Genomic DNA, 16,440 nt, shown 5'->3' with positions numbered 1-16,440 from the left:
TATGGCGAGATAATTTAATTAAAATCAAATTTTAATTAAATATCACATTAGAGTCCAACTCTAATTTCATAACTTAAGCCAGTTGAATTTAATTAAAATCAAATTTCAATTAAATAACAAAACTAGAGTCTAACTCTAATTCCAATATTTAGAGAGAATTAATTTAATTAAAATCAAAATTTTAATTAAATACCAAATTAGAGCCCAACTCTGATTGGAACAAATTTTAGGGTGAATTGATTTAATTAAAATCAAATTTTAATTAAATAGCAAATTAGAGTAAAACTCTAATTCCAAAAGGAAATTTAAGGTGAGACAATTTAATTAAAATCAAATTTTAATTAAATGTCAATTAGAATCCAATTCTAACTTCGATAACATATTTGGGTGAATAATTAATTAAAATTAAATTTTAATGAAGTATTAAATTAGAGTCAAACTCTAATTTTAATAGAATTAATATTTTAATATAGGATAACAATCCTAAATAAAATAAAATTCTATTTGGGGGTCAAATAATATTTAAGTTAAAATCATACTTCAACGAAAATATAAAAAATCGTCAATTTTAAATAGAATTTCAATGTGGGTCAAAATTAAATTTATAGGTCAAACCCATTAAAATCAAATTTAAAAGTATTCCAAAATATAAATTCAAAACTATTTTGAAATTGTATTTTGACCAAAACTTGAATTTATAATCTGGACCTCCCAAATAAAGAAATTGCAGAGAAGCCCTATCATTCATTAATTGCAATCAGACCCCGAAAATGGAATTGCAGGAAAGGGGTCCTCAATATCAAATACTGCAAGAACTACCATCACTTAAATAATTTACAAACTGACCCTAAATTGTATATTGCAAACGGAGGCCTGCAATTTCACAAATTGCGTCAGAGGCCCCCGCCTCCAATTCACCCTAAACGAGATATCAACTAAAAACCCTTGGCTGCCTTCTTCTTTCTCTCTCCTTTCTTCCTGGAAAGGGCGGCGCGGGCTGCCGGCCTGCTGCAGCGCTGCGCGCGGGCTGCACTATTGTAGCGCTCGGCGCTGCAACACGCTGTTGGCGACTCACCGCCACTCGCCTGCACAGCGAGGCAACGACGCTGTTAACTCATTGTGCCACACCTGCCGGTGGCATTTACTATAGCCAGCAGCGCACCGGTGCTGCTGCTATTACACAGTAGCAGCGCCGCCATCGCCGACAGCAACTGTTGCTGTCGGCATCCCTAAAAATAAAAAAAAAATTTTATTATACCATTTAAATCAGATTTAAAACAATGAAAATCAAATTTCATAAATTGCTAGAAACTAGAAACTGAACAAAATCAACTTTTGATTTTTTACATATTCAAGACAATTTCTAACAAACACAAAGTAGGCTCTGATACCACTGTTGAGAATCTATTTATACATGCACAGCGAAAAATTAAAATTATTTCGATTCCCACCAAGGATCCCTTTGTGTTTATATAGAAATCGTGATAAAGATTGTACCTTTGAAGAATTCTGCAAACTTTTTGATTTTCTTTTCGTTCCAACAATCTTGATTCGCCACCCACAACTGTCCAATTGTCTAGCCTCCAACGGTGATCCACACAGAGAACAAGATTGCAGCTACCAGGATTTTCTTCTCTTGTGCTAATAAGAATAATTATGAGAAAAACCACCCGGATTGAAAACCCTAGCCATATATTTATATAAGCCCAAACGGGATTGACCCAGTCTGATCCAATATTTAATTAATTCATTTAATTAAATTCGGTCCGTAAATTAATTAATCCAATTAATTAATTTGGGCATATAAATAACCAATCCAATTAATTAATTTATCCAATGATTGTTAAATTAATTAATTGACAAATTGCAATCTTACAATTCTCTTTTGTGTGCGACCCATTAGGTTTCCGATCACGATACCTAACAATGTGAAATATTATTTTGATCTAATCAAAATTGATGGATTAAAACACTATTTTAATTTATCATCAATTCACACTCGCCGTCCCAGATTGAAATCTAGCAATGTGTCAGGGCAATACATGTAACGGGAAATGTTATGTGGTATGACAAAACCAAATTCGTTCGTTTACCGTGAAACTATAATCTCTTCGTCAATATGATCCTATCAATTACGAGATATGGAATCGTGTTAATCCCAAATATTGATCATATCTTTTACTCCACTATTAAGTCAATATAAGTCGAAAACTTCTTTTCGACTTATGAGTACACATTGGCCAAAGATATCGTTATCAACTTAATTGAATGAAATGCAGATCATAAACTCTTACTATTTAAGAGTGATGAATCCTTTATTGGTCAATCACAACCTTCATACGATTCTTGACGTACCAGAACGATGTCGTATTAGCGGCCCTTTGCAGAACAATATCCAACACCGCCAAAGTATGACTGTCCTCATATAAGGTACCATGACGACCTCAAGTCAAAAGACCAATTCCACTACCGAACGTCAGAGATTAACCACTGACATTCAGATAGTTATCCATGCGGAATATCTCGACGGATCTTCAATGTTTTGTTATATAACAAAACATCAACGTGTTTATTTAAGTGTCACCAGATCTTAGCTTGTGAGATCAGTTGCTTACTTCACAAGTAAGAAATGCCACACACGATAGTCTATCCGTAATAACGATATCCGTATCTCGTTATTACTTACGATCACGGACGATTTAAGATTCAATCAGATGTAATTTGTATCTCACACGAAGAACCATTCAACTTATTCGAAAATTTTTACCTATTTTCGCTGCCTATTTTCAGCCTCAGTATATGGTGAATGGGAAGACTATGGCAGGATTTCAGGCTCTCTTTTTTATCTTCATTTTATATGCATTAGGTTATGCATGAAACAAATAATTTCCGTGATTTCATTTTTTGGGAGGAAATGGGTGGAAGATGAACTGATTTGGGAGAACTGAAGAGAGAAAAAATTCAATTGTCCACTACCGACATTTTTGTGTTGTCACTTTTTTTTTTGGTACGTATCAATCACGTAGACTGCTCCCTTTTCCATTTTGGCGCCTCATTAAAATTCAATCACAACCGTCCATGTTTCTACCATCTTAGCCGTCCACATCATTTTGTCATCCAATTGTGTAACCTGTCTTTGTATAAACAGCATTGTTGTCCTATTTCAGGCGCCGTGAAATTATTTTACGAAACTATACACCCCAGCAAAAGGCTCCGCACTAAGGAAGAAGCAGGCTGAACCGAGAAAATCAATGGCGTCAAGCAAGAGCAAGATATTGATAATCGGAATAACAGGCAATCTAGGGCTGGAAATAGCCAAAGCCAGTATAAATGCTTCTCATCCGACTTTCGGGCTTGTCAGAGCCTCCGCTTTCTCTGATCCAAACAAACTCCACAAAATCCAATTCCTGTTGGATTCTGGAGTCACACTTCTTAAGGTTCAATCACATTTTTTTTAACGATTCTTCCTCCTCTTTTTCGTCTCAATTATTGTGAAATGAGCTCAATTTTAAGAATTGTCCTTTTTTTAAAAAAAAAATAAAAATAAAATTGGATTCGTATGCTAGGGTTCATTGCAAGATGAAATGAACTTAATTGAAGCGATCAAGCAAGTCGATGTTGTAATTTGCGCTGTTTCCTCTATGCAAGTGCTTGACCAGAAGTTGCTTATTCCAGCTATTAAGCAAGCAGGTTGCATCAAGGTCAATATTACTATTTCCCACTGTGCTTATATTCCTATTAGACTGGGTTCACTTATGAGTAAATAATTTCATATTTTTTTAATTGTCAAAGTTGCAAATAAGTAAATTAATCATTTGACAGGAAGCTAAAAGCTTGTTGAAGATTAGTATCCTTTTTTGAGCTTTGCGGAGCATGAAATCTTTTTGAGACTGATTGAGTGCCTGTATACTTGTCCAACTAACACATCTATATATGATACCATTCCCTAGTTACTATAACAAGAGTTGGATTAGGATGGTTGATTCGGTGGCTGTTGTCGGGTGGTTTTTGGCTGCCTAATTGTATCGTAAAACAAGATCCTTGACTCAGTTATGCCGATCTCCCTCGCTCTTATGTTTATAAAGCTTAATCGGTCACAGAAGCTTTTTACCCATCTGAGGTGAGGCCTTGAGGCATTTCGAGTTGTAAGCCTCAAGTGAAAAAATAAATAAATAAATAAATAAATTACGAAAACGTGGAAGTCCTATGAAAAAGATAGCCAAAAAACCCATAAAGCATTCTAGGCTTTAAAAAAGTAGTCCAGGAAGCTGGGGCCAATAATATTACGTCCAAAAGTACATGAAATGAGCGCATTCTCTGTCTCCTAATGCTTACGCTAAGTCTTAGTACGTTGAGACATGAGACTCAGTTTATTGAGGCGTAAGTCTTGTTGACGGGGATAAAGCGTACGCTTCGAGGCATGCAATGAAAGCCTTGCATAGTCACATGAGGGGGGACCTGGATTAACTTTCGAAAACAATGGTAACTTGATTATAATTGTATCCTAATAAAAGTCAAAATGTTGCAGAGGTTTTTTCCATCTGAGTTTGGAGCAGATCCAGATAGGACCCAAGTATCTGACATAGACAACAACTTCTATGCAAGGAAAGCCGAAATTAGGCGCCTTATCGAGGCTGAAGGCATTCCTCACACCTACATTTGTTGTAACTTCTTTATGACCGTTTTACTTCCGTCGTTAGTTCAGCCAGGCCGGATAACCCCACCAACAGACAAAGCTATAGTATTTGGAGACGGAAATGTTAAAGGTTTGACAATCACATTTTTGTCTGCTTCAATCGTTTTAATTGGTAAAATAATGATAATTGGTGTCATTATATGTCTGAACTTGTTCCTTTTACCAGTTCTCTGTGTATTTTACTTCTACAGGAAGTGCTGCTCTTCATTAGCAGCTCCCTATGTACTCATTGTCTTGGTCTCTGAAAGCAAGCTTATAGTTTTGAACTTTGGTGTGATATGTCGTCTTTCCATATCCTACAGGTGTTTTTGTAAAGCAAAGTGATGTTGCGGCCTTTACCATAAGTGCAGTGGATGATCCACGTACTCTTAATAGAACTATATACTTGAGGCCACCAGGAAATGTTCTCTCTGTGAATGAGCTGATTGAGATTTGGGAGAGAAAAATTGGGAAGAATCTTGAGAGGATTTACGTTACCGAAGAAGAGCTTCTGAAGAAAATTCAAGGTATGTTGCTATTAACTTAGAAGCTTTCAGAGGTATGTTTAACTTATAAAGGTGCTGTTTTGTTTGCCTAATTTAGTTTAATCATCCCCTGTAAATGAGGGACAAAGATGCTACAAAATTAGTTTTTCATGTGCTGCTCCATGAGGAATTTGATTATTATGGGGGAGGGGGATTTTTTTTATATGTGAGCAGTTTATTTCTTGTTTATAATGTGATTGTGTTAGCTTTAGTTGGAAAGTAAACTAGCCAAAGCCTGGTCTCAGTTCATCAATAATAGAAGGAACTGATTGAAAATGTGGAAAGAAATGCACGAAAAATCTTGGAAGATAATTTTACTTGTTTATTAGGTTCCTTTTCTTGATTTAACGTAATTATTATCTCTGTCGTGAGTTATTTCAAAAGAGGTCCTATATACTAAGACTATCTGTCATTGCAATTCAGAAAGACCGTATCCGTACAACTGGGAGCTTCTCTTCATATACTCTGCATTTGTAAAGGGAGATCATACATACTTCGACATAGACTCATCTCTCGAAGGATCGAGGCTGTATCCACATATCAAATACACCACAGTAAGCGAATATTTGGATACCCTATTGTAAGTCACTCAAATTTGATACAATCTACAGGATTGTATTTCCCCTCAAATTTTTTGATATGATCAAACTGTAAACATCTTTTGTCAATTCATGTAATGTTGACAGCACACTGCTGACTGTCTAGCTTAAGTGACTTTTAATCCATGCATTTTTTTGAGCAATCTGCTGACAAATACTGTTACAGATTTCTTTTCCTTTGTAATATCTAAAACATGTCCTATAGGGTGCATTTAATCTACCGTAGTATGTTAGTGTGGACACTAATAAGTAGAATATTATCAGGTTGGACAGGAATAAAGTCGTTTAAGGTGTATTGCCATTATTTGCACCTTTCTTTTAACTTTTTTTATGTATATTGTATTTCCTTCAAAACTTCACTGTTGGACATTCTATGTGCATATTTCATCTCTAATCTGCCTTAGAACTCAATTCCTCCTTTGGATTAATGAGTACGCCAGAAACTCACCACGGAGCAAATTTGCAGTCTAAACTCGATTCAATTATTGTGGATCACTGTCTCCTTCCTATCTGACATTTGCGGAAAACCTAACCTACCACCGATCAACCATCCCATGCAGTTTCCCCATATTTAAACACATTTTCCTCTACTTCATTTTATTTCCCTCTTTTCCGTTTCCCTTCTTTTCTTTCCCCCTGCTTGTTTATTCCATGCTTCCTGCCATCCTTTTTTGTTCTTTGATCAGCAAGAACTTCCCCCTTGCCAGCCTTGACGTGGACATCCCACTCTGCCACCACATATTCTTTATTAGGTTTATTTGGTGTTGCCTTCTTATATAGCTATTCAACCTTTTTCCTCTCTGAAAGATCGGAGATATCCACCTGGTCAGATATAATGTTTGCCTTCTTCCTTCCCTTCTCTAGCTGCCTATGAGCTGCTTGTTTCTTTCAAGCTTTGGAATCGGCCACCTTCTTAGAAGGTCGTGCATCAATTTCTTTGAATTGTGCTTTCATTGCAAAAATCTCCTCTTTTGTCACTGGCTTAATTGGCTGGTAATGCCTCTTTTCCTTGGCCGCAAACCTCATCATCTAACACACGTTGTATACGTCATCAAGAATCTGTTCCCGTTACTTCATCTCAGCAACTTTTTTGCACAAGCCAATATCTCCACTCTTGAATCATTTCTGTCTTCGTCTTCGTCTTAGTTATCCGATGATGACGAATCACTAGAATCAGTATCCGAAGCAGGAACTATCTCAAAATCATTGTCTATCTTGGAAGCTTTTGCTGTCTGTAATGTAGTTCACTCAATGTCTTTTTTGGACCTATTGGTTGTTCGGGTGGATCTTCAATTGTATTTTCCTAACATCCACCTGCATTTTATCTTTGCTATCATCGTACTTCAGATCCTCTCTTGCATCGGCATCAGTGAAGACATCTTCACTGAACCATTTTGCTGCAATCTCTTTCTGACTTGGTGCATTTTCGAAGAGTGGTACCATGAGGGGATTCACCTCGTCTCCCTTGCCCAAGTATTTATCATAATGAACCATATTATTGTCGTCTCCAATTTGCAAAGAAGAGCATTAACTGGATTGCACGCGTCTTTGTTTCTGGGTGCATGTGTGTTGGGATAGGGGAAAACGTAGAATACATCGAACAGTTGATCACCATCGGAACAGGCTTGTTTCCTCCACGTCATTCTTCCTTCCTGTTCAGCCATATTTTTCGTAGTCTTCAAGTGACTTGTCCACTTGCTCGTACCTGAAAGCAATGCAAGTTTAGTTCGTGAAGGCATAAAAAACATAGCCACACTTTTCAAGCTGGAAACCATATTTAATTAACTTTTACTCATTAAGCAACTACCGCTCGCGTTCTTCATCAGTGTCCCCTTGGGCGGCTTCTTTTGCATCCTTCACTATCACTACTTCCAATCTCCTCATTTTCATGGTCATATTCATCATTATCAACCACCACGAGATCTTTCCTCCCTTGATGAAAGCATTCCAAAAGGATCAAAACATTGCAAGTTTAATTTAAACCAAGCAAAAATTATATATCATATGGAACTGTAAAAAATACACATGCATGCCTATTACAATGTAATAATGTATAGAAAACTGAGTTGCCTGATATATAAATTTAGAGCTTCCAGCCTTGCCAGCTGTAGCGAGTTCGTCTAATGATGCGGGGCCAAGCTCTTCAAGGACTCGAAATTTAGATATGGACCTGCTTTTGGCGGATGCTGAGCAGCCCAGTACTTCAAAACATGTTATCTCATCAGATGATTCTCTGAAAAACGATCCAACAATTGGATGGGTTAAACGTCTTATGGGGAGTGCATCATATTCCTATGCTCGTGGGCCCGTGGCACGCAGAGTTTGGATTTTGGCAAAAGGAAAAAATTGAACGTACAGAATTAATTTTTACAGAAAGATTACAGACCCTCACATCTGGTGGATCCCACGTGTATTAAAATATTGTAAAAAATGACCCACCCACCTTGATATGTGTGTGTTCTGTAAAGGCCCTGTACCATTTTTTCTTTAAGTCTAGCTTTGCTCTTGGCAAAAACCCGTCTCTTGAAAAAGTGAAAAGGCTCTTCGGTAGAACTGTTACAGATAGCATAACTAGCTCAGAACCGGCAGTGGTTAAACAACTTGAGAAAATGTTAATGTGGTCAGACAAGATTGGAGACTTTCCAAGAAAAGACAAGGCCTCTTTCATGGGCCTGTCAAAGGAAGGTAAAAAACTTCTGCTCTCACATTCTTGGGTTCAATGGTGGCTACACAAAGGATTTGGGAGTCCTCGAAAGAAGCCCGAGGTAGTCGTAGTTTGTGAACCACAATGTTCTAAGTTGGCATTGGAGGACGTTCAAAAGAAGCAGTTTCTGAGTATTGCTGCTGTGGCACTGATGGGGACCCATTTTGAACCTTGCGAGCCCCTAAAGAGGGGTTATTCTGTCACTTGGAACACTGGAGCTTTCTGAAAATACTTCATGTTTGGTACATAGCACTCATTGACAGGACAATATGACAAAAGATTTTGCTATTAGTGTCCAGTACTGACAAATCCTCCCTCTATTTTGCATTTGATTTCACTTTTTCACCAAGTAATGAGTTTACCCTGATGGTGTCGAAGATTCAAGTGACATACTCTTTGCATTGAATAGATATAGTAATTTTGAAAATAATAGGAGTTTGAGAGCCTGTATTATATTAGCAAGTGTTCCACTTATTCTGTATGCAGTCGCCTGAAAATGAAACCTCTTTCAGTAGAGTGACAGAAGTACTAGACATGCCATGTTTCTTGGATAGGCAGGCATTTGCGAGTGTTTATCTACGCTGGCATTGGTTACTTCGGTTAGTGGCAAGCTTGGATCCGTGCTTTTCATCCCAACTTCGAACTGAAGATTTGTAAAACTATGTTTACTCGATAATCCTTCTTTCTCGGCTTTTGCCCTTTGTACAGAATGAAGGCTACAGAAATCTCCAGATTATGCACATGGTGGGCTCCATGTGGGTGATAAAATAATGCCAAAAAATCACACACCCAACACCCAACCCATGTTATGTATTGTCTGGTCAAATTCTGTTAAAAGACTTTTGTAAGTGTAGCATTTCTCTTCTTTCTCCTGCCTGTGGAAAGACAGAAGGGGAGATCAGTACTTGACTGAACAAATTAGATGACTTGGCTACTCTTTGATATACATTAACTGTCTTAAACCATATCCGTATCTTTCTGCTGTTTTGTTCTAGGATTGTTCATTGGATGAAAAGTAAGTCTTATGGTTTCTTTTGTTTGTATATATCTAGATTCTTAGTTTTGATGTTGTGGGATGCAATGGCAAGAAACTTGAATCTCTTCCTTCTGTATGACAATGATACCATTGAGAAACCGACTAATTAATTTCTTCCAGACCTCTTAATCCTTTTTGGCCCAAGGGTGAGGTAGGTTCTGGTGCTTGAACATTGGCTCGATGAGTTTTCTCCATCATTAAGGGCATTATGCTTCCAACAGTGGTAAAGCATGACAATGCCTGCTTCTTTTATGACGAAAGAATCACATCTTATCCGTCCAAGGTTTTAAGCACCACCAGAAGTCGAAAATATTGTTTGTGTTAAAGCAATATTTTTCATGCTTAATGGAGATGCGGCGGTCTACAAAGAGCATATTCATGTAGATATGCAATGAAATGATAAAGCTTCTTTAATCTAATTTTTTACTACAGGAAACTGGGAATTTCTCCCATCCATATGCCAGATAGTACAAAATTAGCTGACGAGTGGGATTTTATTTGTTCAATCTAGTCTAATTCCTTTTGGTTTTGGGTGAAATATGATAGCATGACAATAAACAAGTCTGAATGAGTCATTATTCTGCTGCAAGAGATTTCTACCCAGCAGAACAAACCAGAAAACCCAGTTGATGCGTGCCCCTCAAAGAAAAATTTTGGTCAACCTTTACCCACCATGGTGCATTAACTAATCAGCAATTTAGACAAGCTAATCCCATAAGAGATTCAAGTTCAGGCCAGTGTCTTGACAAACTAAAATAAGAATAAAACTAATCAACTGGATTAAAGGGTGCAGTACAAAGCAATCAAAGCACTAGTAAACCAGTAGCTTCCTACCGTTGAACATGTTAGCTCACATTTCAAAAGCCGCATCCATGCTGAAATTACCACTAGTCCACATACACTTTCAGGTAACATTGACGAAATTATAGGAAGAAAACTGCCAAGAAAGTTGAATAAATCACCAATCAACATGCAAAAGGGATAAAGCTCAACAATTTAATGGTAAATATGTAGTTAACTAGCCGGATGTGTCCTAATATCTTGCACATATAAACTTGAGCTTAAGGAAACACAACGCAAGTCTAAGCAACAAAATTCATCAAGCTCTCTAAGCAAGAAAATGAAACCATTAAGTGTTGGTTGCCCTAGTATATATCTGTTGGCTTGAATGGGCCGACACCATTCTGATCAAACCTCTAGCCATCAATTCTCTGATTGCCTTCCTTGCAAGTGATCCACTAATCTGTAATGTTGGATCAAGAAATCAAATTAGGAGTAAGAAATATAATAGAGAAAAGAGATTTAGGCTTCTGTGAATATTAAACACAGAGAAATGTCTTAGATGTGGTATTCAACTTGCCATTGCAAACCAAAAGATGGATTACATATTTAATATTTAATTGACATTATTGCTAAAACCTACAAGTGTTGTGTCTAGCTTAGCAAGAGACCAGAAAGTGTTTATAACATGTTAAAATACTGCACAAATTAGCAGAGATCAAGTGTTAAGCATGTAACGCATCTTTTTTAAGGGATTCACCAGAAATATAGAACATGCATAACAAGAACACAGGGGGTCCTCCTTCGTGGGATCGACAAGCACAGTTTGAAAGAGAAAAATTGATGCAATAATCATAACTATCCACAGGAAGTGTGATGATGTTCATAAATAGCACACATTTTGAGCCCCATTGTTTCAAAAACTCATTTTCAACAACATATTCTCCAATAAAATAATTTTAGACGTAAACCGAAAACTTTTCTTATTTTTGAACCACACATTCTCCAAAAACATAACTATTCCAAAAAACATTTTTTCCCCAAAATGGCAAACAATGGCTCTAGCTGTTAAACAAGCAGATTGTTTAGCTTTTTAATCATTACCAACAGTACCATCAGAACTTATTTCATTTGAGCTTCTATAACCAGCAAAGACTAAACATGATTGATAGACACACATGTTGCACCTAGCATGTAAATGCGATAAGGAAAAATCAACTCAATTTTAATACAATTATGAATTATGATACTGCATTTCTGGATATGACTAAACAGCAACTATGTAGATCCAAGGGCATGAACTGCGAAAATAAAATTACAAAATAGATCTATTCATTAATTACCCTGAGACGATCGGAGAGTACAGAAGGGGTGATAAGCTTGTATTTGGGAGCCTCAGAGAGCAGCTTGTCGTATGTCGCCTTGTCGAACAACACCATATTGTTTACCTTCTCCTTTTGCTTTCCCTTGCTCCACTTCTGCTCATTTTACAAACACACCACCACACACATATAAGTATAGCATAGTATTTAGTAACACACACACATATACGTATAACAAATTGTGCCGACCTTCTTTTTCTGCTTTCCACCACCAGATTTTGCTGGCTTGGACGATGGAGGGGGAGCCTTATCCTTCTTCGGCGCCTGCATCCATCCAAATAAATTAAACCAAATTATACCTACAAGAGCGTATTGATGTAAAGGCTGAAGAGAGAGGAGAGTGGTAGACTACCATCGGAAGTGTAGAGAGGAAACGGCGGAGAGCGGCTGTCAATAATGTCACGAGAGGAAGTGTGGTGACAGAGAAGGCGAGAACCTAATAGGGTACCGATCACTGGCCCTTTTATTTGCCCAACACAATAACAAGATAAGCGCGTCGTTTGTTTAACACTGGTTAGAAGGCCCAGACCCAATATAGCAACGGAAAGAGCACACGTGATTGTAGTCCAAAGTAAGTCCATGTTTCACTTACAATCTTTAAAAGGAAAAAATCAAAAGTCAGGTGTTAACTTTTGTCACAATTCAATTTTCAGGTGTCAAGTTTTAAAATGCAAAATTCAAATATTAGCTAATTAATTAAAAATATTTATTAATTAAATATAATAAAATCACGATTATACAATTATGATCACATATACATAATTATTGGTCACAACTAATTTATCAGTCACATATTATCAAATTAATCAGTCAAACATAATTTTGATGTCACAAATCAATAAGTTTGTAGGTCACAGATTATTTCGAAATCACAAATTACAAAATTATAGGTCGCAGTTTATTCTATTGGTTTCAAAAAAAAAAAAAAAATTATAGGTCACAATTTATATGTCAGTCACATATTTTCAAATTTGTTGGTCACAAATTATTTTTCAGTTACAAATTTTCAAATTTTAAGGTCACGATTTAATACTTAATCGCGATAACCAACAATTGGTCACATATACCAAATATTGGGTCACATACCATCGCCACCACCACTTGTAACCACCATTACCCTAAGACCATCGCCAATACCACTGGTATCACCATCGTCAACCGCCACCGCAACCTATGATCGCCACCACGGTTAACACCTTCACCTGCACCTCCACACAAAAATCATCGCCGCCAATACTTCTAACTACACAACCAACAAAAGCTACCACCATCCCTTGCCACAAACACACCACCACCACCACCCCTGCCACAACCAAATTCAATATAAGCCACCCGAAACCGTTAGATCCACTACCACAAAATCACCATCATCATCACCACACAAACATACCATCCAAATCTCTAGTGCACCGTCGGAGCAGCAACACAACGTGAAAAGTTGTCGCAGTAAGCGTGTGGATCTGTTTCTGCTTCACCGCGCTACGTTGCAAACAGCTTCGCTTATTTCCCCTTCTCTCTCAATCTAATGAGTTCAAATCGGGGCACGCACAAAGTCAATTAACCGTCGCAATTCGCGATGATTCGCATTCTTTCTAGTAGGCATTTCACTTTCCTTTTGGGGCAATATGGATTGAGGGTAGGTGATTGGGCTGGAGACAACAGTGGGCGGAGACGACAGGAAGATGAGGAGTCCATGATTGCTGGAGAGAGGTGATGGTTGGTACATAGAGGATGTAGGGAGGTGAGGAGGCTCACCACGGGAGAGAGATGGTGGGTCAAGAGTGGGGAGAGAGAATTGGGAAATGAATTAGGGTTTTGTTAGATGGAGTGGGTGAGGAGTATTTTGATACCTGATTTATTAATGATGAAACTTCAACCCTGATTTTTGAATTATAATCTTTAAACAATTGGGATTATGTAATTTCCACATCTTTAAAGCTTTAAAATTCATTTCTAACATTTCATTTTCCTAATAAATAATTTTACATGTAAACTTATTTTTTTTTCCTAATTTTTTACCATATTACTATTAAAAAATTTAAATTTCCGAAAAAATGAGGCTCAAACAAACCCTAAGACATTCTTGTCAAACATTAATGAGAAAATTTAACGAATCATGTTTCTAAGTTTCCATAATGAATAATGTTATCTAGTACCCATGACACCAGTTTATAGACTATTATGTGACATGATCAATTAAAGGTAAAATTATATGATTCATTTAATTGTACATTTTATTTAATGACATTTAGTGTCATTTAAACTGATGGTGTAACACAAGTGTTGTTAAATAACATTATTCTTCTATAATAGAAAATCAGGTAAAATTTTATATTTTGTAGAAATTAAGTATTTTTAAATTATAAATATTCTAAATACATTTTTAGTAATTATTTTTATTTAAAACAAAATCCTGTTAATTGTGCCAATTTTTAATTGATTTTATATTTCAAAATTTTATTTTGAAAATAATTCATATCTTTTACTATATTAAAATTTTTTTTTAGAGAGAAACAAACTATCATTCTTCTACCTTATTTCGTTCAACCTCTCCGCCACATCTATGTCATCGTCATTGTATGTTTTTTACACGTACAACCAAAATGGAAATCAAGCAATTTGTGGTTCAAAATTGTTGAATTTCATTTGAAAAAAACTAAGTAACATAAGGGACATATATAGGTCACAATTTTAAGTTAATGTTAACAAAACACAATCGGAAAAAGTTCATTACATCACTTGTCTAGTCTGTGTTGATCAATGGTTGTGCTTGAGGCATTCTTGTTAGAATTTTATAGAACTTTAAACTTCATGAATCTCAAGAACTTGAAAATCTAATTATTTTATTGTTAAAATCCTTCAGTGAAATCACCAAGAGAATTATTAAATGTGGAACATATTTTAATTCATTGGGAATGATTTTTATGATTGGGTCATGATTTCGGATCTTGAATTTTGGAGATCAACAACAATCTTTTTATGTTTGGCTTCTTGATCTTTAATCTTGAATATTGACTCTTTTGATTCTTGAATTCGTGTTCTTGACTTTTGATCCATAATCTTGATTGTTTCAATATCTTCTTCTTGATTATTGATTTTGATTGTGGATTTTGAATCTTCCTTCAATATGTTTTCTCTTGATATTCTTGTATTGATGGGCTAACACAAAGAATAAGAATCGCATATGAAATGGAGACCATAACCCTATTTACTGTTTTCATATGTATTTTTGGTCTATCATGAAATACAACTCTAATGGATCCGATCTCTACACGTATTTGGTTCATATTTTGATTAGATGTCCAAAGTCCATAACTTTAATTCTTTATGGAAAAAAAATTCATAATCTAGGTATATTATTTTCACCAATTCAAAAATTCGGTAAATAGTTTAAAAATTCAAAATTAAAGTATATATTTAATTAATTAAAAATATTTATTAAATAAATATAATAAAGTCACAATTATACAATTAATTGTCACAAATTCATAATTATAGATCACAGATTTATTTACTGATCACATATCATCAAATTAATTTGTCACGAATTATTTCGTGGTCATAAATAAAAAATTTTGTAGGTCACAAATTATTCAAATTACTAGTCACAGTTTATTCGTGGGGTCGCATATTTTCACATTTATTGGTCACAGATTTTTTTTTGTAAAGATCACATGCCAAATCATTTATCACATACACCAAAAACTCCATTCGCGATCTCAATTCACTACCAATACTTGATCACGGAGCAACCAAATAATTTGTCACAACAGTCTCTATTACATTTCATCCCATCACAACACCACCACAACCACAGGCAACAACAACAAAAACGATTACCAAAACACAATGACCAACTGCACCACACCACCACACAAATTATCTAATGACTTCTATGCACTAAATCAAAAAATCAACATTACTGTCCCCACAAAGTAAGACTAGAAGGTACTATGCAGTAGGCAGCAATGGCACATGCCTGCCATCTGTATCACTATAAATACACTAAACCCCACTTGATGCTGCCCTTTTCAATAGTGAAAAGGAAAATCTAACTTTGGATATACATTAACATTGTTGGTTCCATTTTTAAAAAACTTAATCCAGTAGCAATATCCCATATATCAAAAGAAAAAAAAACAATTAAAATCCCCTTTTGTCATATTGACAGAATCAAATGGGGTTTTGGTAGTTGATGTTTTAAAATTTTCATAATCCTTATTCCAAATCAACGACTTCAAGCTTATGGCGCCAAATGCACCCTTACTGTTCCCTGAAAGCAAAGCTAATTAGTATATTGTATAAAATATAGCTTCGAAAACAAGAATTGAACCTTTGGTTTAAAATTAATTGCAGGAAAATGAAAGTAAGTACACGCAAGCAATATTTGTGCTTCTGTGCCTTCCTTTTGTTTCGGTAGTTTTGAGAAAATTTTGGAGACAAAAACCCTTTAATCCGTACTCAAAAAACATGCAGAGAAAGTGAGTGTGAGAGAAAGATTAAGGAAAAGATGGCAGAGGAAGGCCAAATGCGTAGCACACCACACCATACCGTCGCGACGCTGTCCCCACTTACACCACAGAGAGAAAACAATACCCACATGTCTCCAGCTTACACCACAGAGAGAAACAAAAAGAATAGTCGCCCAAGGTTGCTTTAGAGCTTCGCCGCCACCGTGAATCACCGCCGTCGCCGGTGGCAACGATGGTGTTTTATGGT

At 36.1% G+C, this 16,440-nt stretch overlaps 2 protein-coding genes across 3 annotated transcripts; one reads left to right on the top strand and one right to left on the bottom strand.

Annotated features, from left to right (window-relative positions):
* The first annotated feature begins 3,147 nt into the window (after nt 1-3,147).
* On the top strand, nt 3,148-6,129 carry LOC111394588 (probable pinoresinol-lariciresinol reductase 3). Of its 2 annotated transcripts, XM_023020486.1 has the most exons (5): nt 3,148-3,437; nt 3,567-3,701; nt 4,529-4,766; nt 4,999-5,202; nt 5,644-6,129. In XM_023020486.1, the coding sequence occupies exons 1-5, from the start codon at nt 3,252-3,254 to the stop codon at nt 5,802-5,804; spliced, it is 924 nt and encodes a 307-aa protein (XP_022876254.1). In that variant the 5' UTR covers nt 3,148-3,251; the 3' UTR covers nt 5,805-6,129. The 2 variants fall into 2 exon arrangements, with proteins under 2 accessions (XP_022876254.1, XP_022876255.1); XM_023020487.1 differs by lacking the exon at nt 3,567-3,701 and having other exon boundaries at nt 3,152-3,437.
* Nucleotides 6,130-10,487: 4,358 nt separating this feature from the next.
* On the bottom strand, nt 10,488-12,226 carry LOC111394590 (40S ribosomal protein S25). Its single transcript, XM_023020488.1, has 4 exons — nt 12,074-12,226; nt 11,911-11,985; nt 11,683-11,817; nt 10,488-10,802 (listed from the first exon to the last, which is right to left on the bottom strand). The coding sequence occupies exons 1-4, from the start codon at nt 12,074-12,076 to the stop codon at nt 10,689-10,691; spliced, it is 327 nt and encodes a 108-aa protein (XP_022876256.1). The 5' UTR covers nt 12,077-12,226; the 3' UTR covers nt 10,488-10,688.
* Between the last annotated feature and the right edge of the window lie 4,214 nt (nt 12,227-16,440).

The sequence above is a fragment of the Olea europaea genome, chromosome 5 (genome assembly GCF_002742605.1).
Source record: "Olea europaea var. sylvestris chromosome 5, O_europaea_v1, whole genome shotgun sequence".
NCBI lineage: Eukaryota > Viridiplantae > Streptophyta > Magnoliopsida > Lamiales > Oleaceae > Olea > Olea europaea.
This window is presented reverse-complemented; position numbering and strand designations above follow the sequence as displayed.

Coding starts and splice junctions, on each gene's coding strand:
- LOC111394588 (XM_023020486.1), top strand. CDS start 3,252: ATGGCGTCAAGCAAGAGCAAGATATTGATAATCGGAATAACAGGCAAT. Junction 4,767..4,998: donor TGGAGACGGAAATGTTAAAG/GTTTGACAATCA, acceptor CATATCCTACAG/GTGTTTTTGTAAAGCAAAGT. Junction 5,203..5,643: donor GCTTCTGAAGAAAATTCAAG/GTATGTTGCTAT, acceptor ATTGCAATTCAG/AAAGACCGTATCCGTACAAC.
- LOC111394590 (XM_023020488.1), bottom strand. Junction 11,818..11,910: donor GTGGAAAGCAGAAAAAGAAG/GTCGGCACAATT, acceptor TAAAATGAGCAG/AAGTGGAGCAAGGGAAAGCA. Junction 10,803..11,682: donor TACTCTCCGATCGTCTCAGG/GTAATTAATGAA, acceptor CCAACATTACAG/ATTAGTGGATCACTTGCAAG.